General features: G+C 37.6%; 1 protein-coding gene across 1 annotated transcript in view; it reads right to left on the bottom strand.

Annotated features, from left to right (window-relative positions):
- The window catches only part of LOC128988380 (uncharacterized), a 113165-nt gene that overhangs the window by 49436 nt on the left and 39035 nt on the right, over positions 1 to 24694 (bottom strand). The window contains exons 3-15 of the mRNA XM_054409622.1: positions 23826 to 23859; positions 11244 to 11325; positions 9352 to 9539; positions 8438 to 8578; positions 7538 to 7767; positions 6709 to 6902; positions 5006 to 5165; positions 4279 to 4483; positions 3549 to 3887; positions 2394 to 2756; positions 1697 to 1879; positions 964 to 1143; positions 231 to 433 (exon numbers count right to left, since the gene is read on the bottom strand). Coding sequence (XP_054265597.1) covers positions 231 to 433; positions 964 to 1143; positions 1697 to 1879; positions 2394 to 2756; positions 3549 to 3887; positions 4279 to 4483; positions 5006 to 5165; positions 6709 to 6902; positions 7538 to 7767; positions 8438 to 8578; positions 9352 to 9539; positions 11244 to 11325; positions 23826 to 23859 — 2502 coding nt within the window. The remainder of the gene's footprint in view (positions 1 to 230; positions 434 to 963; positions 1144 to 1696; positions 1880 to 2393; positions 2757 to 3548; positions 3888 to 4278; positions 4484 to 5005; positions 5166 to 6708; positions 6903 to 7537; positions 7768 to 8437; positions 8579 to 9351; positions 9540 to 11243; positions 11326 to 23825; positions 23860 to 24694) is intronic.

Genomic DNA, 24694 nt, shown 5'->3' with positions numbered 1-24694 from the left:
CCTTAGAACCACCACTGGCTTTATCTGGTGATGATGGTAACACCTATTTCTAGGCTAAAGCCTAACATGTCCCAAGATGTGAAGAAAGGATGTAAATAAACTATAGAAATGTTCCAGGTCAAGTCTTGCTTCAATTATAACTGTTCACACACAGGCTCTTCATCATGGATGGTTAGTTGAAAGGCTACTAACATTTATACATTTTTTAAATTCATCTCTTTAGATCTTACCTCCTTGGGGTACCCCACTTCAGAGCTGGACACGGTGATGGAGTCGTCAGGTACGCCACCGGACGTGAGCCCGAGATCTCCCACGGGGCGACAGTCCAGGGTTGAGGCGAACCCTCCACGGCACTTGCAATAGAAACTTCCTGGAGTGTTGATGCACTCTGTAGATGCTTGGTCACACTGGCTGCTAGCACACTCGTTGATGTCTGCGCATACACAGCTCAGTTAAAACATGAAGAAAATAGTCTATGATTTGCAGCTCCTATTGTTGTCTTGTATGAAACAATCGAAGGAGGTTTAAAATAACACTATAATTTCTCTTTATAGTTCCATAATAAATTTTGGGAAAGGTATTCAACTTCTGGAGAATTGTCTGAGAGGTTTGTAATTCCATAGGTGATATAACTTTTTTGCCTCTTTTAGTTGTGGATTCTTTACTTTTCCATAGTTTATATGTGTGTTGTGTACATTCAATTAAATTAAATCAAATCAAGCTCCAAAAATTTGTCTTGTTTTTTAATGTTTTGTTACCGTATCAAATCTATTTTTTAAAGAAAAAGTCAGTAGTCAATAATTTTTATATAAAAAGTGATTTCAATATAGGCATATTCATTTATGAAGCTGGATGTAGTAAACCAGGTAAAGAACAACACAGTAACTTAAATCTGACGTGCTTTTAACTGCACAGTTAATCTTAATGGCTTTAAAACTCAAATACAAACTTGCTAAAACATACCTTCACATTTTGGTGGGTTGACAAAAGTCTGTTCTGGACCACATCTGATGATGTTGGAACCTCCGACGAGCTTGAAACCTTTGTGGCACTGGACACGAGCTTCGTCCCCAAACAAGTACCTTTGTGAAGCCTCGATAACGAATCCATTCGCAATCTCCGGCAGCTTGGGACACATTGCACCTGGGCATGCAAAGTGAATGTATTAATCTCCAGGCGTTATGTTTGGTGACCTTTTTTGTATGTTAGCCTAGTACTCGAACTTTCTCAGATTGAACTTTATCTTTTATTCAACACAATTTAGACTCAACATAAAAACTATAAATTTGATTGAGAAATAACTGAATGGAAAGTAAATAAAAGAAACGTTATAACACTTAAAACATATATTTACGCTTATACTGTTACTCACAAGATGGTAAATATACAGCAAACCCACATTCACCTATTGGGTATGATGATGATTAGAGTGTCCAATCGAAATCGATCACCACTTACCATCTTTTTTGTATATTTACCGTCTTGTGAGTAACAGTATAAGCGTAAATATATGTTTTAGTTTTAAGTGTTATAAGACGTTTCTTTTATTTACTTTCTGTAAATTTAATAACACGTACAATGCTGATCAAGAAGTTATTTAAATAACTGAAATCATAAAAATAATTTATCAGCTAGAAAATCAGTTTTTGGTCAGAATTTTCATGACCAGAGGAGGGTGTTTTACGTCTTTACTTACGAGAGCAGGTGGGAGGAGTGCTGGACCAAGTTCCGTTGCTCATGCACAGTATGACAGGGTGTCCGGTCCTGACGTAGCCAGGGTCACACTCGTACCTAACGATTGTGCCGTAACTGCGACCACCGCCGTTCAGGATAGTGGCGTTGGCATGAGACACCTCCGGCAGTGGGGGACATTGCGATGCTGAACAGAGACAGAGAGAGTTAGGTGTAAGAAGTGTGGAATGAGCAATTGTTATTGATATGTTTTTAGATCAATTGAGTATGCAACTAGTAATGCGGTTTTAGCTTGAATTGGCTTTTGGTCAAAAGAAATAGTATTCAAATTCAAGGAATGTAAATGAATTCCTCACTACAAATAGTACACAGAAACTAATAGATAAAATTTTAAATATGTTAAAAAAATCACAAAATTAATTATTCTTCTATATTATAAAACCCATTAAAGATATATTAAAGTTGGTTTTTTGTTATTATCACTACATTTTTAGTTTTGAAGCCATTATCGCAAATAATGTAAAAATAACCAAAAAATCAAAACATTACTCAAAACCAAATAGGTCAAAACCTTTTCTCTTATCCAACTTTGCTCTGAAAGGCTTAGGTTGAATAACTGAGACTTAACTGTATAACAAAAACAGAATAATTCAAACTGGCAAAGTTAACAAAATACAGACATTTAACAGTTTCTACCCTACCTAAACAAGTTGGTAGTCGCTCCCACCGTCCGTCCGCCAAGCAAGACACCTTCTCAATAGGCAGACCGGATGGGAAGGCAAACCCAGCGTAGCACTGATACAGTGCCTCGCCTCGGTACGTCACGTTGCTGGAGCCGATGGAGAAGCCGTTGTCAATCTGAGGTACAGGTCCGCAGTAGACCTCCTGACACTTCGGGATGTACGAGATGCTCCAGTTACCTCCGGGCAGACACTCTGTTGTGATCTTGGCCGTCCCCGTGGCAAACTCCTGTCCCACGGGACAAGTGAAGACAACCACTGTGCCAAACGCTGTGTCCCTGTTGGATGCTAGAGCTCCCTCTCCTGGCCTCAACACTGGGCAGTCTGTGAACAATTGTGGAAGTTGGTTAGATTTAAAGAATATACAAAGAAAATTTTAGTTTAATCAAATCTAAAAAAATAGAGATTGTGAGATAACAAAACAGTAGGAACTCTTTATTCATAATTCATTTTTGGTGATGATGCATGTTCTTCAGTCATCTTTTGCAGACATGTCCATTGTGTTCTCTACCCCCTATTTGTACCAATTTAAATTTTTTAAAGATTTTTTGTTTTTTTGTTTTGACAACCACTTAGTTATCTGTGTGTTTTTTTTGCAATTTCTAGATTAGTTTGTGTACTATTCATGTAATGTTGTAGGTAATTTTTCAACTGAGGACCGGATCAGATTTCAGATCCCAAAACTGGTGAACACTGATGTTATTCACTATATAGTCGTAATTGAAATTTAACACAATAACGATCCAAATAACAAAAAAAACCTTATCATTCATTTTTAATAATACAGTAGGCTATACAAAGTCATGGGAATAACTTGAGCACTTTTTGGTTTTGAATCTTCACCCAGAATCATAATTTCACCCTCTGTATCCTCATGCATATAGGTAGTAAGCTTTTGAAAGCTAACAAACTTTTCAAGAATAAAAGTGAAAAGAGTGTAAACTGTGTAAATCATTTAATTGACTACACAGCACTAATATAGTCAAAGGTTTAACCAGAAAAAAATAAGCGTTTATAAATTTATTACAAAGTTTACACCAATGTGTGTTCTTAGAGGAAGCAATAATCCCCATTCACAACTTTTAAGTATTTTCTTTATCGTAGAAAAACACTCACCAGCAGAGTACTGAGCGTGCCATCCCTTGCTGTTGTGCAGAGCGTCGGTGGTGAAGCGTATCAGCATGGTACCGCTGGAGGCTGTCAGGGTGATTTTGGGTACTTGGGTGCCAGAGAACCCACTACCCGGGTGAAGTCTAAGTCCGCTGGTACTGGTACCATCAAACACCTGCACTGTGTCACTCGGGTGGACGTTGAAGTAGTCAAACTTGAGGGAGAGTGCGCTGCCCGAGGGGTTGTGGATGCGCAGAAGACACTCTTGGTTGCTCGGGTAGTCAGCAAGTCCGTATGCTGGGGACGAGACTGTTCCGTTGGCTGTGTCCACTGTCGCTCTGCAACCTGTAGCAGAAAGTGGCTAGAGTTAGTTTTGATTTTAGAAAAATTTCGGTAATTGCTTTTATACTTGGGTCTGTTGGTAGCCTAGTGACTTCTGTGCAAAAGGGACCGGTTCGATCCACGGTAAATACAAAAAAAGTTAGCGCTGCTTTCTCTTATGAAAAGTGTATCAGGTTTTATCTTTGGCATAGACATACAAAATAAAAAAAATAAAGAAATAAAATTAATAAGTTGTGGAAAGTTGGGGGGTCGTTTGTGAGTAAAATGTTACCCATGTATTTGTATGAGAATATAATGAACTGTTGAGGAGAAGAATTCAAAAAGCTGCAACAAGCAGCAAAAATATTTCACTCCACCTCTAAAATCAGCTTATGCAATATCTCTTGATTGTTACCTTGGGAATATCTAATGTTGAATCCTTTCTGTGATTCTCCCAAACTGGTCTTGAAGTACAAGTACAGTTTACTTTCTGTAGACATGATGATTCTTGGGTTGTTGTCTATTTTACCAGTCAGTCTTGCAATCGTTGGGCTTTTCGGTGAGTCTCCATCTCTGATTAGGATGTAATCCCTGTTCGTCTCCAAATCAAGGTCTTGAACCTGTGAAAAAAAATACTTAAGATCTAAAATTGAGCTTTGCACCTCTATATTGTAATTTTTCATGTCTGAATTGTATTTTGAAAAGATAAGTAAATGTTCACCATGTTTCAAGAATGCTGCACTTGAAATTGCTTTTACCCATTTTATAAATTTAACAGATTGTTTATAAATGTGTGTAATAGGCTTCAAATTTACCTTTCAAATTTATCTTTCTCTGTATGTGATTATTCTGTACATTACACTATTACACAGCAAAAACAACAAAAACATATTTTAGTCGTACGTTGACCATTCACAAAATCCTCAAGTCTTAAATCACCGTTTCAAACTTAACATGGAAAATTTTCAACAAGAAAATCTACAAAATGATTAAGGCGAATGATAAATACACTACTGTATGTGTGCCAAGAGCTCATCTCAAGATCTCTACCAAGGTCCAAAATCTGTTGAACCTAATCTGTTGTACCCTACTTGTCACAATGAATGGATTTGAAATCAAATACTGTTCGAAAACTGTAATACCTCCAGTGTGATGATGCGTCCTTGCTGAGCCGTGAGGATGTACAGACATTCCAGTCCACCAGGATAGTGCTGAGGATATCCAGGGGACTTGAGTATCTGTGGCTGAGGTGTGGCTCGTAGGTTACCTCCACACGACTGTGGCTCCGTCTTCCAAGAAGCTCTGGAAGAAGGGAATAAGGGTCAGTTCAAGAAGATCAGGAAGAAGAATTGAAAAAGATTTATCTTTATTTTATATTATGAAAATAGTATATTATACTTCACGTTCTATCGTTGTAGTTCAACAACTAAACTTCAAGGCCAGGAAATAGGATTGTATGGCAGGCCCGCTTTTGGCCCTGTCAGCGCCCTAGGCACAATTAATAGTAGTGCCCCTTTGCAATATATATAACAGGGTGTCCACCGACCGGGAAATCCGGGAATCATGCGGGAGTTTTTTTAAACGGGAATTATGTGTGAATTTTGTCTACGTTTCCGTGACGACCGCGGGAGACGATAATATGTTTACAACTGGCCGCGAGGGATAATCAGAACATTGCCACGATCACGGAAGACGATGATAATGTCCACGCACGACCGCGGGAAACAGGAAGAATTTTGCCGCGATCGCGGAAGACGATGATGATCTCCACACAACTGCGGGACATGATTAACATTTTGCCGCAATCGCGGGAGACGATTTCCATGTATTCACGACCGCGGGAGACGGTTACAATGTCTACAGGACCGCGGGAGATACAATAATGATTTTTACATGGCCACGAGGGATGATCAGAATTATGCCACGATCGCGCAAGACGATGATAATGTCCACATGACCGCGGGAAAAATCAGAATTTTGCCTCATTCGCGGAAGACAATGATCTCCATATTTCCGTGGGGGACATTTACCATTTTTCACAATCGCGGGAGACGATTACGATGTCTTCACGACTACGGCAGACGATTACGATGTCTTCACGACTACGGCAGACAATTACGAAGTCTACAGGACCGCGGGAGATACGATAATGATTTATACACGGCCGTGAGGGGTGATCAGAATATTGCCACGATCACGGAAGACAATGATAATGGCCAAACGATCGCGGGTTAAGGTCAGAACTTTGCCTAATTTGCGGAAGAGGATGATGATCTCCACAAGACTGAGAGAGATGATTACCATTTTGCCTCAATCGCGGGAGGCGATTACTATGTCCACAAGACCGGCGGGGGACGATATAATGATGTCTTCACGGCTGCGAGGGGTGGTCAGAATTTGACCGCGATCGCGCAAGACGAGGATAATATCCTCACGACCGCGGGATATGCTCATGTATTGCCTCGATCATGGAAGACGATAATTATGTCTAAACAACGCAACCACGGAAAGTGGTAAGAATCTTGCCGCAAACGCGGGAGACGATTACGATGTCTACACGGCCGCGAGGGATTATCAGAAGTTTACCGCGATCGCATGCAAATACAACCACCAATTTTTTTATTTTCCAAATTTTTGGCGCCCCCCAAAAAGCCAATTGCCTTGCGCCCTAGGCACGTGCCTACCGTGCCTATTCGGTAAATCGGCCCTGTTGTATGGTATGAGCATCAGTTTACGAGTACTGTAAATTGTAAAAACCTTCCCGTATGAGGGTCATGTACAATACTTCTTTACCACACTACCAGCAACAAATACTAGTTTCACAGCGTGTGTAATGGCCTCATACCTGAATCCTTTCTTCTCAACTGATCCATCGGTGCTGAACTTGATGATCATGAAGTTTGAGGCTGAAACAAAGGATTTGTTGCCCAAGTCCTGTTTGCCCGACAGTGTAGCCAAACTGACAGCTTTGTCCTCTGTTCTTCCTCCAACCAGAATCTGCACCGTGTCGAATGTCTTTTCCGTCTCAAACTCTTGGAACTGAAACAATGAAAAAATGTTGTAGCTACGTCATCAACTCAATTTTTGCAGCTTTTAGTTTTTTACCTACTAACAAGTTAATTGTTACTGCGGAGAGAATTTACGGTAGATGGGTAACTTCCAGGCAAACTAATTACAAACACAACCTGGAAGAAAACTTTGATTACTGTACATATTAAAATTTGTCAATCCCAAAAAAGCGTCCTAGAAAGGAACAAGAGGCTATGAATAAACTACTATACGTATCCCAGTGTTGTAGTTGTGATTTTCACGGGAAAGCTAACCACCGTTGTAGAAAAAAAATATGGGTTCCCTATTCTAATAATAATAATAAGCTAAATAAGCAAAGTCTTATTTGTCATTTAAAAATTTCCAACTTAATCTCCAGCAAGCTCTGGGACAACCTTTAAATTTCAAATCTGAACCCTTATGTTATCGATTGTTGAGGTTTTTAATTATTGATCCTTGTCCAAAATTCAATTGGGTCTACTTAATGAAATAATAATCAAGGTACCTCATCCTTTATGAATGATAGTATGAAGATAGGTTGTACTTTTATCACAAATACAAATCTACATCGTATCTAAAATCTAAATGTTTAAGTTATTAAGTAAACGGAAGGAATCGTCACCAACCTGCAGCAGAATATTGTGTCCCTGGGGTCCCTCAAGGGTCCACTTGCATGTAGCCAGGGGCTCGTACTTGTGAGGGTAGTTAGGACTCTCCACCACATCCCCACTAGACGCCATGTAGTGGTGACACAGGTTAGGACAGTCCAGCTCATCACTGCCGTCCCCGCAATCGTCCTCCTTGTCACAGCGGAACGCAGCATTGATGCAGCGGCCGTTGGAACAGTGGTATGAACCTAGTCAGAACGATGATTCGTGAGATTTTTATAAAGGTGCGCAAAACTTTGGGTAGTAATTTTTAGTGCAGTGGTTGATTATGGTGCACATGGAAAGATGGGTATGCAAAATTTTTAAAAACCAAAAGAAACTTTTGCTCTGTGATAAACAAAACTTTTATCATTCTGTAGCCAGGAGTTAAAAAATTAGTATTGCTTGGATCATTCATGAATATCAATTCTTTGATTTCACTGTTAAATTTTTCCTGTCAAACAACTTAATTAAACAATAACAATATCCGAGAATAATATTTACGAGCTGAAACTACAGCTGATAATATTGTGCCCTGTTTCAACTCCCTTGAAGGTGATTTTTGATATATCTGTGTCAATAACAGCTGTTTGCTTTTGTGCAGCTATATTTTTTTGAATAGTAGTTGGCTAAAAATAGACAAAAGTTTATTTTTGAAAGTGATTTCCTATTTGCATAGAAATCACATTTAATATTGATAGAGGTGGAAAAAATTCACTGTAACTAGTACTAACAAAATGGAAAAACAAAAAAATGAAAAACCTCCTAATCATTACTAACAGATAAAAATGTATCACCTTATAACAATACTGTAGCTGCATAAGTATAGCTTTTTCAGCCGTTGCAACAATTTTTCTATAACAACTACAAGGCACTCACCGGCAGGACAAGCGTTGGCCCTACATAGGAAGGGCAGCAGCGACTCGCATGTCTGCAGCTCCCAGGACTGTTGTTCGTCCGAGAGCATGACATCCACACACTCACCTGACGAGGGGTCAGGCTGGTCCAGCGACCAGAAACCTGCACAAAGTCGCAAATCAGTTTGACGTTCATCATCTGTTGCTGATGGGTGTTTTGACTATACTTGAATGATTTTTAATAGATTAGACTTTGGCAATCAAAGAGTCTAATCCAAATCTTTATGTGATAATCGTGACGTTATAGTGGTGACGAGCCTAATGGGGCTAGGGGCTAGTACCCTTCTAGAATGTTATTCTCTTTAGCCTGTATAATATTTGGCAAAAACCTTCATTTTATTTCTGATACTTTCTAAAAAGCTCAAAAAATTTGAATCCTTTTTATAAAAAAACTGTTTTGTGTGTAGGAAACAATAAACCAATGTCTTTAATGACCTGGACTTAATACAGTACACCCATTAGTTCTGATTGTTTAAAACCTACAACAAGAAAAGAATTCTGAAAAAGTTTTGAAACAATCTTTAGAAATCAAGCCAATATTTTCTACATTTCAGTTCGAAATACAGACAAATAGTAATGAAAATAGCTTCTTCCCTAGAGAATAGAGGAAAATTCACAAAAAATATAATTTTAATGTATATGATCTTGTTTTGTACTTTCCCACTTGTGTATGGCATCAGATTCCAGATCTAGAAAAACTTTGTACAAGGTACTATTTTACTAATCGTCATATCGAAAATGTCTGCAATTATCTCTTAAATAGCACAAAGAAAATGTACAAAGCACCTGCATGTATGTAGGTCTGAATAATGTTTACCTTATAAAAATAGTTAAATAAGTAATTATAAACCTTATTAAATACAATCTCAATTTTACCTGCATATTGTGAGACTAGAACACCGGCCGCAGACTCGAGTGTGTTAGTGTTGAGATCGTCCAAGGAGGCGAGTCCCAACCAGTACTTTTGATTCGCTCTGTCCGCAGGGCCTAAACTCTTATGTGCTAATTTGGCTGTGAAATTGTTCTCTGCGTATGACTCGACTAATAACAGGTCACTGCCGTACCTATAACAGAGTTGGGCAAAGTTACTCACTCGCTAGAACAGTAATGGTGTTGTGACAGAACGTAATGATGTCCCTTGATAGGAGATATGTGCCAACAATAAAATACAAGATTCATTTCTTGTAGATGTGCCACAGAAAAGTAAGGTACAGAGGAAACATTCAATGGGCCACTTAAGTGGTGTCTAGCACTAGTTCTGGTGTTTAGGGAAAAAGTCCAACACCGCCCCCTCTCGTCCTCTTGTACTATACCACTTACAGTGGAGGAAGACCCTGTGTGATGGGAATTTTCGCACAGTCCTCGCTGCTCAGGCCTTTCCTTTCTCGTCGCAAACCAGTGTCTGGCAAAATATACTAGAACTGAAAGCGCGTGGTGGTCCCAAGTGCCAAGTGAACTAGTTTTTCAGTATCTATTATTAAGATATTAATTAAAATACTTTTTAAAGATGTAATAGAATGAAAGTAATGGAGATTCGGTTTATTCATAAATTAATACTTTGCATAATGCCTCTGAACATTGTACCTGTAGTTTTCATTAGTATTAGTTAGAGCTACTTAAATTTTTTGTGTTGCTATCATAGCTATATATTACCAAACTCTAAGAATCATTTTGATCCCTACATTTTTCTAAACAAAAACGTCTAGAACATTAGGTACTGTATTAGGTATTATAACAGTTATCGTAGTACTATTAGGTATATAAACACAAATGAAATTTAACATCTATCCACTGTATTTTTGTATGCCAAAACAAGCTCAATAAATTATCCTTTTCATAATAATTAGTCATATAATAATCTGACTTCAAGACGTTTTAACGATTTATTTGAAAATGGCATAAGTTACAAAACTGTTAGAACTTTGGGGTTTAACAACAGAGGTTTACAACTTTTGACTTAAAAAAAAATTACATTAAAATATAAACTACAGCTTATGAAAAATAAAAGGTTAAATTTAAAACATAGACAAAACAATAGCATATAATGAGTGGCTATTGGAGGAGTTGCCTTTGACATTTGCAGGACAGCTGAAGATGCTGTCTCTTACATCATCAGCTGATCCCTACAGCTTTCTAATGCATTCCACAATCCATTCACAGTGTTCTCGCAGATTTTATCTTGATTCATCATTGTACAAGATTTATTTGACTCATTTTCCTTGTACAACTTTCTCAGGTTATACACTTATATGCATTTTCACTTTGATTTTGTTGAGTGAAACTTTCAAAGTGATCCCTCCATAGTCATTATGGTTGTAACATAGGTACTAACTGATTAGTTTATATTTGGGTTAAAATACACACATAGGTGGTGTTCCCATATCAATGATTGATAATTTAAAAAGTTTCTTGACAAACATAAAAAATCCCAATCTGGAATTAAAGGTATTTTGGGGGACCGGTTGGATATTAGGGGTATTATTTTTCCCTCCCAAATAATTTCTTTCATTGTTAAGACATAGTTAGTTGTTGAGACATAGTGTTAAGAAGTAGTTTTATAACCTAAAAAATCTGTGTAGACACTTAACTTTAGATCACTATTGAATCTGTAATGACATTCTAGTGATTCTCACAGTCACTAATGAAGCAAAACATTAGTGATCACTGATTAGTGAGAGTTTGGTTAATCCAAAAGTTCCCAGGGAGATTGGTGCAACCTAGTGAGAGAAAGTGTAACTAGAATTGGGGAAAACAAACAAAAAACTCACCTATTGCAAAGCTGGGCTGCATTTTCCCACGAGTGTAATATACTAAAGAACCTATAGCAGTGTAGTCCTCTAAGTTCCCAGCCTGAAACAGAAAACCAACAATGTCAGATAAATTAGTTACAAGTTACTTGCACACAGTACTTAACATTTACTGCATCCCATAAGAGTGATGTCTGAAACTTTCTCTTAATTGCTTAATTTTACCATACTATTCCTTGTATTTTTGTATTTACAATGCTTATATGCACTGAAGACAATTTTAAGGCATACAAGAGGGCCAAAATAGAACAAACGTAAAGTAAAATTTAGGTATTATAGTCACCAAGAGTAAAACATACCTAAAATAAAATAATTTGCACACTAAGTTAGCATCATCAGCTCAGTCAAAGTATACCCGATGGACATTAAAAACTGATCAAAAAAGTGTTTTTGATGATCCTGTGTACTTTTATAATCCAAAGTCAATGTCACAGGTGTTACCACCAATTTATAAACTAATATTTATGTGTACTAAGTAAACACTGACTTTGTATATTGAAGTACAGATTTTATCCACATGGACCATCTGTAGCCATTTTAACTAGTATAAAGAGAACTTAATTTTCTTTTATCCAGTTTGCTATTAATAATTGAAGTTCTATTTTCTTCTCTCTTGGATTTCAAACTTTGAAATCTTTAAGTTGATGGGGGAAAATTATGTTTTAAAATAAAAGTTGCCCTTTAGTTTGGTATATTACTGTCAGTGTATAAAAAGTTGGTATTAGAATTTTTTATTTCGTTAAACTCTAATTTGAAACCTCCACTTAATGGTAATGCCTACAAAGCTAAAACTAAGTGAACAGTAATTGAAAAATAGCTATGAACAAGACAACCCGTGGTTTAAACAAAAGAGACTGGTTAAGCAGACACCAGTTTAACACAGTTTGATTAGCTAGTAGTTGTTAGTTTCCTGTATTCTGATCAGGCTAACAAGCAGACTAACTAGTTACACAAACATCTTCAGTCTACAGTTCAGTAACTCACTTTGTCATGTTGAAACTGATTATCATTGTGGCTGTGGCTGATGACATTGTTAAAGTTTGGGGGAAACCAAACACATTAACACTGACTAGGGTTTGTTACTAGTTTATAGCCTATTAGGTACTGTATTTGATGTTTCGTGCTAACCATGAAATAGTTTATGTGAAGGTTATTGAGTATACAGTATTGTATAGATAGAAACTTCGTATTATTATTATTAAAGGGGTAAGGGGGAGTCCTTTAATCAGAATATTTTAAAAAGAAGAAAAATCATATAAATTTAGAGGTGTTGTAATTAGTTAGAACATCAATTAGTTAGATAAATAAATTGTGTACAAATAACAAATAACATTCTTGTATGTGATTTACTTCAAAACAAATTGTAAATAACTGGATGTAATATAAAGAAATTTTACAATATTTAGCCTATATGGAGTAAAATTTAGCTGTTGTCAACTCAGTTGAAAATTTCAATTATAAATAATTGCATGCATAGAAAGTATGTATCGATTGTTTTATCGATTGTAGTTAATTGTTGCCTTATTGTAAATAATTCGACACATCGATAGTAAAATGTACACTACACTTGCATAATCGTAATACACGAAACGATTGCATCACTTACTAAATAGCTGCTTGTTTCCATTACCAAATTAAATTGAAAACAAGCTAGAAATAGTTTTGAGAGCTTAACTTTAAATGAAAACTATTTCAGTTTTGCAACATAGTTTGTTCAAATAATGGTGCGATATAACGAAAAATATATTTGATCTCATGGGCAAAATGTTTCTTTTCAACCCTCGCTCATTTTCCGACCTCAGCCTCGCCTTGATCGTAAAACTTGAATTCGGGTAAAAAAGATCACCTTACACCCTCGTGATGATATATAATAATAGTAGTAATATGTGCTGAGTTCTTAATAGATCCAACCAAAAACGACCCTTCTTAAAGTTTCTTGTCTTTAATTCTAAATAGGAGGACATTTTACAAACATATTAATAAATTAAATAAGGACATGCAGGATAGGTTTACATCGTTAGTTTCCTAACCAGTGCTCTTTGCAGTAAGGTGAGAAAAAACTATCTAGTTTGAGAAAGGATATTGAATTTCACACATGATCAAGCCAATAGCCTGGTCGGTAAATAAAAATGGAGCATATCAGTGGAGAATGGAGGTGTGTTAACATGGTGGCCGGGCTGGTTTAGAAACTGCTTGGAAAGGACACTGCATTGGACACTGCATTGAAACTGACATAAACTCTCACTTTATTCATTATTTATTTCTACAATTCAATGGAAGTCCTCTTATTACCTTAAAATATAATTAAAAATAAACTGAGTCATCTAAAAGCTCTTCATCTCTACTTTTACTATAAAATAGTCATTTGTGTAACTAGTGAGCAATGTGACACCTTGCCCTCGTGTAACACATTATATTTTTCCTACAGTTATAAAGCATAGAAATACTTAGTCTTTCAAACACTATACAGCACGTTTTTAGGTTGGGATAAATAATTTCCTATTTAAATCCAAGCGTTGAACGAAATGAGAAACAAACAATGCATCAGCTGATCGTATACTGTAGTAGTCCTGGTAGAAGTCGCAGTTCTTTAAGTGCTGCCAACTTATTTTCAAGAGTACACGTATTACGTCCCTAATAAAAGTAAACTGTTTTGTGTTGTTTGGTTTGAATACTGGAGTGCAGGAAAACTAGTAAACGCAGCAATTAGCAACTTTCTGTACTATTATCAGTGCAAGGAAGCCCACTTGTCAGGTGACTGTAGGAAAATAAATATTTCCATACTATTGTGGATAGTGTGATGATAAAAAACACTAAAAACTGTTTAAAAATTTCCAATTACTAAATCCATCCCAATTTAATTACAATGCAACAATCTTGTACAAATCTATGTAAGGCATCTTTTAAAAATAATGTGACTTAGCTAATGCAACTTGTTTTGTTAAAATTTTGGCTAAATAAATGATTTGATTTGATTTGATTTGATCAGATTGAATTCTCAAGACTGAAATAAGATTAAATTCTCAAGACTGGCCACATCGTAATGATGAGGAGCATTACGATGCAACTTCTTTAATGAACAAGTAATGATGATCACCGGTAGATTATTGCTTGGGTAATTATTTCTCATTGTTGATTATGACACATATTAAACCAGTGGAAGCCGTAACTCACCAATTAACCTTGAAGTAGGGCATGAGCGTGAACCTGATGGAAATGAACAATTCCAAGGCCAGCGAGTGTCCAGTTATAATACATAGTGAATTAAATCAAGCAAGAGACATCCAAGTCAATGATTTTATCATTCCAGCTTCTTCTGTATCCTTGTATAAAAAAAAAACATTATTACAAAATCTTTACGGCCATAACAAACTCGCTTGGCCCCACCATTTGTTATCTTTCTGCGTAACCATGTCTATCTTTATCAAAAAGATGGCCAGAAGGATTTCAATTCGATTTCAACGATATTCTTTTCCTAGCGAGATTGGGCTATCAATTGGACGTTAACACAAGATTGACGTAAGAACAAGACCAGGATTTGGATCGTTCCCTCACAAAAAGTAAAAAAATGTCAATGGCGTAGAAACCAAAAAACCTGCTCATGGTTTAGCAGACCCTTTTCAGACCATTCTCAAAAATCAAGAATGTTCTCCATTTCTTGTTAATCTGATCAGATTGCTTCGTTGAAATCCAAACAAACCTGGACGTCAGTGAAGAAAACAAACACTTGGTCCCACCTATGTAAATGTACTACATGCAGGGCTCCGCCCTATCAAGGTCTCTGCCCCTCAAACCCAGTTGCTAATGGCTTTGTTCGATTCACTTTGAGCCCCAGCCGTAACCAACCTTGAACGACATGGTGGGAATGGCTTTTATCGGTGTCGAAACCCGATCTAGCGTATCGATAGCTACTTGTTCTCCACTCCGCAGGTTCTCCTACAACCACCTCAGGTGACTCTGGATGACCTCTGCTCACTGCATGCCAACACTTTCACATTCTAGTCGGAGATCGTACGAAATTGTCTTTCGAACTGTAACATTATCCAATCTTCCGAATTCGTGAGTTTGGCGGGAAAAGGTACGTGACTGAAAAGATAAGGTGAAATCGAAAATCCTGTTGAATTATTTTGCGATTGTGTGATTTCAAAATGTAGTGAGATTTTGAAGCATTTCTAACACGTTTAGCGTATAGTTTCCTGAGCATTCTTTTTTATGCTATAAAAACCATCGTACACAATTTTCTAGCAGAACACAGGAAAAGGTAAAAAACGTAGCCTGCATTTAGCTGCTCTTGTGACAATTTTAAATGTAGGCCTATGCATTGTCAATTGTCATAAAACAAAAGTAAATAGCTCAAATACACCATGAATACACGCTTATTCTTGATGATATTTTCTGTAATTTGCATTTACTGTATACATTTAGCTGATGAATACTCTCTTACTGCTTAACTGTCCATCATGATGACGAGGGTTAACCTGACCTACAGTACCTCAACTCTTGTCCATCATTTACCGACATCAACTCCTTGTCTACCACAATTAGACTCGTCTGGTTTACAACATCCTCGGATCCATAGAATTACAACTGTGGAATCCGCAAAGTTGTTGTACTTGGTGAGAAGATATACAAGATAGCAAACATCCTTGCAGTGTGGGAATAGTGGCTGAGAGCATTGACCAATAATAACACGCTACGTCCGCCACAATGGATACTTGGCTGGTGATGTAGCCTAGTTTTACGACCTACCTGCATCATAGACAGTGTAGCACTGTAGCAGAACGGTGCCAAGACGATACGAGGGGTTTGAAAGAAAACTTATCGGGGTTTGATTACATATAGCTGCCAATTAACTTTTAATATTTTCTTCGTAACAGACGAATTCTCTCTTGGAATCGAACCAGCAGTATTCGGTTTTTAGGCGCTCTATAACTCGGTTAACCATGCAAACTTCAATGTTCTACTTAAAGTTCCAAATTTAAATATGCACACATTCAATGGTGAATACTAATCCTTTTGAAATTATAATTTTTGTACATACACGAAAAATAATTAACACGAGTCTTGCACAGTATTTTGGCGTTAGCAATTTAAGTCGCAATTTAAGTCATTGACAACCTTCAGTAGAACATAATGGAACTAATCGTGTCAAAAATCTCACGAAACTTGAAACGTTTGAAAGCCTTTCACACAAAAAAAATTAACCCTCTTTGGAAGATCGAGCTAACTCAATCTTAATGGTAGGCTTCAATGGGCAAAACCTAATCCTGGTCGATTCTTTGGTTGAACTTGTTAATACCAATGAATACAGAATCTTATAAGGTTTATTATATAGGAACATTATAAGGTTCTGTATTCATTTTTGATACTAAAAATATGAGTACATCTTGGGATGAAAGCTGGATATATAATACAACGCATCCGAAAGGTCGGCCTCTATTTTAGCCAATTCAACAACGTGGTCATCTTCCGAAGACCATTAGCCAATCTAACTTTTATTGCGAGCTGTTTTCCACAGGTTCACTAACAACCCAGAACCGAACGCGTCTACCTAAACCCGATCAAACCGATATTTACGAGTCCAAAAAGAATGTCGCCCCAGTAGGCTAATCAGGGGCGGCAGAAGTCAAAGTGGGAAGAAGTGAAGAAGGAACAGGTCCTGTCAGTTCCTAGAAGCGGAAGTGGCCCAGGTCGTCTATCGAGGTCACTGTCACTTCAGTCAGTAGACTCCGTACGTGGGTAAAAACCGAGAAACTACAAGACAGTGAAAACGGAGGATCCGGCCTACTCTGGCTGCCACTCTCGCGCCTATAATGGGTCTATTGTTGACCTTACAAGGGCAAAGGATAGCTGGACGTTTGTTTATGTAATGAAAGCGACGTTAAACGTGCTCTGAATCGCAGTAGAGATTAGAGATCTGTGGATTTTTTGAACTTGAAGCTTTAGCATCGGGTATGAATCAAATGTAGAAATTGGTGATTTGTTAATATCCTAGATTACACTTCATGATCTTGGAGATTCAAGATCCAAAGGTACGTCAAGATAATACATTATTGAGGTCTCAAAGCATGGATTCTTTCTTTGTATCTCTTTGGGCAGAGTTGAACGGCTTTTGGAAGACAAAATCTTGTGATCCAGAATGCTCTATAAATTCTCGAATAGCCTTTATGCAACAAACGGACAAGTCAATCGGTCAGCCCTTCCTATGTTGCATCATAAACGATTTAGTGACAAGAAATATATTTTGACAAGCATTAAGCAATACATAATCATTATACTCCGTTCAACCAGCTGTGGAACCTGACGGATTAGGACACCCCATGGAAACCCTTGGGGCCTCCTAATCCCTCAGGTGCCACGACTGTTTGAACGCACTGTAAGCACAAGCTTTAACTAGGTATAAATTCCATTCCCTTAAATGTTGCAGCCAACGATTGCAATAAGAATGAACATAGCGGAATTCAGTCACGACAGAATGATGTGTTGATGTACATGATTGATTTACCATCAAAACCGTCAACTTTTGAGCCATGCCAAACAAAAAAGACAATTTATTGTAAACTGCATTCTCTATTACTATCACAGAAATCGATCACAGTAAAAACAACTAAACAAACAGCTATTTGGAGAATAGTATATAGGTCATATGCATTAAAAACTGCAGTTTGTGCCGCAGTATAACGAAAAATAGACTTTTACACTTTTAGCTCATTATGGTGCATAAATTAGCTACAGCTGGTCCATATGGATATAGTGTGTACTTCAGTATCAGAAATCAATTCTATCGTAGTCTAGTAAACACAGTATTAACTGTACAATCAATGCATTAGTGTTGTAGTGTCCTGATTGCAGAAAAGGTGTGAGAATGGGTCCAGCCTGGTCAGCGAGCGGTTCAGAACCATTACAGATCAATTTGCACAGTCAGGACGGTCCGTTATGTCTACCGGCCCACACTCTATACTCTGCTTACATAAACCTAACTTGCTAAACCTGAACACCTAGGGTAATCTTGCCAGCGATTAAAGGATGATTAATCGTGATTGAATCGTCCTACAAGGTGTAAAGAAGTGTACCTATGATGATGCCAAATGTACTCACAAACACCAAAGAGAACCATTACAGCATTCTTTGCACCTGATTTAAGTATTTATTAGAAGGAAAATATCTAAATAAATAAAATTAGAGTTTTGTCTGTACATTGCGTAGTCATAAATGTTTCGGTTATTTTTTCATTTCATACGATAGGAAAGCCGAGACGCGTCTTAATTTCTATCTGTCTGACTGTGTTTCTTTCTGTCTGTCTTTCTGTCTGACAGTAACACTCAAGGTGGCATTTGAAGATGGGACATTGAAAGATATTAGAAACAGTTCAACCACCATGGGGGGGTAACTGTGATGTTTTATGGCAACTTAAGACAAACTCTGCCTGTTGTGGTGAGTGGAGGAGGGCTGGCGAGATCAATGCATCTCTGAAGCAATCCAATTTGTGGCCAACCATAGAACACTTCTCACTCACATTAAATATGAGAGCTGTTTGCATTGATCAACGTGGAGCTGAAGAATTCCCAGATGAATGAAACCTTCTAATGAAGGTTGGAGACGGAACATTAGAAAATATAAATAGGATAATAACCACCACTTCTTCACTTGGTGTTGTCAGATCACAAGATAAACTGATAACCACAGAAGTTCGAGAAGTTTGGTTGGGTTAGGATGGGTTAGAAACAGTGGTATCTAACCTAACCTAACCTAACCAACCAAACTTCTTGAACATCTTAAATTTGCAGTAGTTAGTCTAATATTTTGTGTGTTTTCCCCAAATATATACAGCGTGTGATCAAATACCTTTTGTAAATATTATTTTTCATTATTTATTACCTATAAAAGGTTTTTAATAAGTTAGGTATACAAGTGTAAATTTAAAAAATATAGTTGTGGGCGCGTAACGTATTTCGACCCTGAAATTCGAAATAGTTGATTTTTAACTTACGAAACAATCAAATCAAGGGTCAGCGACAGTTTTTACTGTGATGGTGGCGTGTATACGAAGATATAACCCTCACTCAAAGGTTAGAAGTCAGAAGCTACCCATTCAAATTGTATGCAATACCATAAAAAGACAAACTCCCGTCTATGGCAATACTTAAAAGGACCAATGACCGACATGACATTCCAGAGCATCTCCACACTAACGTACGATTTTTCCTTACCAGGTGATTCTTCAAGTTGCACCATTGCTCCTACTATAGGCTAAATAGGACAAATTGAATAAATGCCTATTTCCTATGAAGCTTTTAAACAAGAGTGGACCGAATGAAAATGGTCGGATGAAAGTTGATGCAATGTTGCCGACTTTCCACTGAATTCTATATGAGTTTCAATTTCCAAAAGGCCATTTTAGTTCAGTCTGGAAATGTGCAAAACACCACTCAAACGTGATGACAAATCTAATTTACCATCTGCGACTATTAAGAGACATCAGTATCCAAAAGCCAATACCTCTACCTTTATCTACCAAACAACAATCATTGGATCACAGCCTACAAAATTCACAGTTCCTATAAACTATAAGTGAAAAGTGATGTAACCAAACACGACACACAGTCTGAACTTGACCTGACATCCACACTCCTGTATAGCTTCTGTTGGACCATGGAGGGAGGGGGAGGGGGATGAGGAAGGAAGAGCCCAGGAGATTGCAACGGTGACTTGATTATAATTAATCAGCATACCCAGTCTCCTGGCACGGCTACGTAACGTAACCGGTCCGCAGATCGTGTTCAATAACTGCGCATGTGCAAGGCCGGGCACCGTTACTTCAATCTCGGACTAGCTGTATAACAAATCACCTGCTTTTTTCGTTTTCAACCTACCGACTTGCTGCTGTGGCAACCGCTCGGATAGAAATCTTCGAGCGAAATCTCTCGACTAGCTTGGCTGGTGCGGTTTCTTTCTCAAAGTGATAGGAAGAACCATGACACTTTGTTCAAACATGCTCTCATAAGGATAATTAAATTTAGCAGTCAACTGATCAATGTTCAGACTACTTTAGTAACGACTATTTTCTACAACTCGAGAACCAATAAATTCTCTTCGTTGTTCATTAAGTTACACCTATACAGATACAGACTCACACATTGAATTATGATGATGTAAGAAATCACCATTATTCATCCAGTAGCCTACAACCAGTACAACCTAGAAGAAAATATAACACCTGATTCTGAACACCCTCGTTATGAAGCAATTCCAATTATGTAAATCTGTCAACGGGATTCTGACCTCAAACTTCAAACTACTTGGTACTCGAGCCGCAATGTTGAGGACACGTGCAGAACAATGGTGATAATAGGCAATGGCGGCCACAGTCACAGTAACAGCTGGTGTGAAGGTGGTGATAATGGCAGGGTCGGGACCGTGACGTCATGTAACGGTGATAACAACGTGCAGTGGCCTGAATACATAACTGATACCTGGACGATGCTTCTCCAGAGGCTTCCGAGCCTTGTTGGATGACTATGCTGCTATCGAGGAGGAAACCAATAGATTATTTTTTCAGTGCTGTTGTTCGTTGCACGTGTTGTACAATCATGAACAAGAATGTAAACAGTAAACACACCAGATGATATATGGCAAATAGCAAATGTTTGAAATGGATAAAACGTTAATCTCTGAACCCTTTGACAGATGCTTGAAGGTATTACGACTTAGCTACCGATTAGAAAGGTCGAGGAATTCGAGTCTTTAGTTTTCCCGGTGAAAATTATCTTCAATGTTGTTTGAAGAGACCACTAACAGGATAAACAATACTAAACTTAACGGTGGAAAACGTGTGTCTAAAGCGATCCTGGTTGGATCTAAATGAAGAAGTATAATCAACTTCAAAGAATTTAAACAGACTCATAGAAGGACCTAATAAACCTGCCTCACTTCTCATGTAATTAATCAAGAACTGCTTTAAGGAGACCATGGACCAATATCTAAGGTAAATGTTGTAAAAACGTGCAGAGCCATTTGAAACAACGTGCAAAATGACTAAAGGAAATTGCTTAGAGCTGGAGATTAGAGCAACAAGAAAGCAAAAGGTATGGTGGTTTCACTTGACTAAACCAAGATGTTGAAAATTCCAATTCAGTCAAACATTGCTTAATTTTCTGTTGACTCAAGTAATTTATGAATTCCACGGCAATGTTGCACACGGCATGGTTTGATGTGCAGTCATCGGAGCGCGGAGCGGAGTGGTTCAGTGGCACGGCGATCAGGGTACAATGTGGATATTAGTCGGTCTGATGTGACAAAACAATTATATGCCACCTCCCAAAGTATAGGTTTGATAAATACTAAACTACTCCCCACAATTTGGATGCGAAATGCATATAGGGTCTATCAATGGAAAAACATTGCTTCAAAAGTATATCTGCTTTAGGATAACAAATCTTTCAAATTATTGTAACCCAACAGGTTTTTTAGAAAACAGAACCGTCATTTGGTTGGGATACTAAAATAAAAATTCTTCTTGCACTTATGAAAATTTGCTGGAAGAATCTGCCAATGTACTTTGAAATACTAGTGAATATGTGGTTGGTGGCAGCTTTGACATTTGATAAAAGTAGAACCTATACCCATCCCCATCCCATTTTCCAAGCTCTAATCAGCTTTAGAATAAAAATTAACATACTTTATTGGGTTTTTTTTTAATCTTAAAATTAATTAAAACCAATACTATCAGAAATAATAGTTCTTCATGAAAATACATTTTTGAGTCTCCTTCAGAGGGCGCTGACGTAGAATAATTATGTTTTATTTATATCCAAACTAAAAGGGAAACTTATTTTAAACTACGGAACATTTTATGTCAGATGAACTATCATAATAACAGAATCTAAGGGGGAAATAGAACTTTGACAGCACCTCAGTCTGCAACAGGCTCATTAACTATATTCTATTTGAACTACAAAATTTGCTTAAATGGGGTGTTTATTTCAGGATCTAAAAGTCACTTTTTGTAGACCTCTTGCTTTAACAAGGGATGTTAAGTTACGTAAAGGTAAGCCTTCTCATAAAACATCCTCTTCATCACCTCCAACTATAGTCATTTCACAAAATTTAGACGGTATGAGGGTGAGGTTTCATGGATTCTCTTTTTTGGCTTAATGTATTATCAGCTGATCCGCTATCAGCCGTTGTTTCTAAGTTAGAGTGAGATGGATTGGATGTAATTGCTTCCCCTGAAACCGCATAAATTCTGTGAAAGGTGTCTAATTTCAAAACTAAGTTCAAAGGCAAAGTACTGATTGTAGAATGATTTTCTCAATGTGACAAATCGTAACAGGCTCAATAGTTGTCTAAAGTGGTCATCCGATTTCACTTCAATACGACTTTTTTCAACAAGTAAAAAGGAGAGTCGTCGAGAGTTGAAGGCAGAGACGAGGCGGGAGGAGCTAGACCTTTGTGGGACAACGGTTCAAGGACAGCTGGTTCTCATCTCAGGACATTCCGGGGGTTCGTTCACACACGAGCCGCGTCCGCAGCCGCAGAAACTGATCACCAACACTTCCACGTACACAGTCAAAGACCTTGCAAACATCAGGGACTGGCAAATACACAGTCAAAGACCTTGCAAACATCAGGGACTGGCAAATACACAGTCCCAGACCTGGCAAACTTCAGGGACAGGCAAATAAACATTTACAGACCTGGTAAACATCAGGGACTGGCAAATACACAGTCATAGACCTAAATGTAATGCGTTAAGACCCTTAGCAAACATCAGAGAGATCCTTGCCAATAAATGGAATCACAGTCCCTAGCAAACATGCAAAGCTCCTTCCACATGCAGTTAAAACATCAAAACAATCCTTAATACCTAGTCTCAATGACTGTCTGGAATGAAATTATTATCCGTTCAGACAGCCGTGGCACCTGACGGATTAGGAGACCCCATGGAAATCATTGCGGCCTCCTAATCCCTCAGGTGCCACGGCTGTTTGAACGGAGTATAATACTGTTGACGAGTTATGATCTCAATCCGACAAACATCTATACCGAGATAGAATGATAAGGATATACAGTATTCTCGATGCATCTTCCAATTTACACGTGCAGAAAGTCTGACTATCACCTTAACTAAAAGTGTCTGATGAACCCAGCTGCCCTTGGTCATTGGGCTTTTAATAAATGGCCTGACTAATAAAACTGTTTGTCTTCCAACAAGACTTCTCGTTCTCACTCCATTCTATACTCATCGTTCACTCATATTTGGGTCAAAACGCACATAATTGGCCACACCTAAAATGATGATGGAGTTCAAACATAAGTTCTCAAAATATACAAAGATAGATAGTTTATGCACACGGTGGTTACAATGGACATACTATACTAGGCCTATATGGTTCGTTTCTAGAATATAGTTTAAATATTTGTTAGCAAATTTAATACATTTTGGATTTAAGTTAGTAGAGACCACTCATCAAACCCAAGACAAAGTGAATTTTCTTTAACCTAGTTGTATTCAATAATAGTTACATCGTATCAGAATCTTACCTGTGGGACACGAAAAAAGTCTAGATGCTGTATCCTGTAACAAAAACAAAAACATTAGGTTTCTATGCAAAATGATCAAAGTTATCATAAACATGGAGTGTACGCTTAACACTACACACGTTTTCCGTTAAGGTTGTTTAAAGACAAATGTCAACTATCGAAAGTGAAATGTGAAATTGTCTCTAATACGACCTTTTATTCAATATTGGTATTCACTATTTGTTTTTAACAAAAACTTCAAACTAAAACACTTCTTACATAATCAGAACTTACCAAAGAAACTTATGTTCTAATTATGAATTGTTCATCAAGGAAATCATTCACGTGGCAAAATAAAGATAAATAGATGACTGTGATGACAACTCTCTCGTCATTGTCATCTGCATACAAAACATTCGTTCAGGAAAGTCGCCATTAACACTGAAAGAACTACGTGACTGTTCAACTACAACCGTCTTCTGTAGTAGGGTAAGTAGGGAAGAAAGCCGAAAGCCGTAGACAAAGGACAACAGACGTGTTTAGGTATAATGGCAGCGGTGGAGTTGGCGGTAAAAGCGTGAAAATGGCGCGACTCGCCAGCTGGAATTTGGCACCCGCGGCGATCATTTGGTCCTCAAATTCAGCGTAAACAATTCACGAGAATACTTTCCACGGGAACATTTCTCTTAAATGAGGAGAATATGTAAAACATCACAGAATTATTGGTTAGTTGGCAAACATTATCGTCAGGTGTGTTATTGCAAATGGATATCTACGACATTAAAAAAATAAAGTAAGAAGGTGAATCAGTGGACAGATTTATTTTTTAATTCTTTTCTTCTTAAATATTTTACAAAGATAACCATGAAGCTTCGAAGCAAAAGAGGTGC

Source organism: Macrosteles quadrilineatus, unplaced genomic scaffold (assembly GCF_028750875.1).
Source record: "Macrosteles quadrilineatus isolate MER2022 unplaced genomic scaffold, UCM_ALF_1.0 Scaffold_3__2_contigs__length_128488019, whole genome shotgun sequence".
Classification (NCBI taxonomy): Eukaryota; Metazoa; Arthropoda; class Insecta; order Hemiptera; family Cicadellidae; genus Macrosteles; species Macrosteles quadrilineatus.
This window is presented reverse-complemented; position numbering and strand designations above follow the sequence as displayed.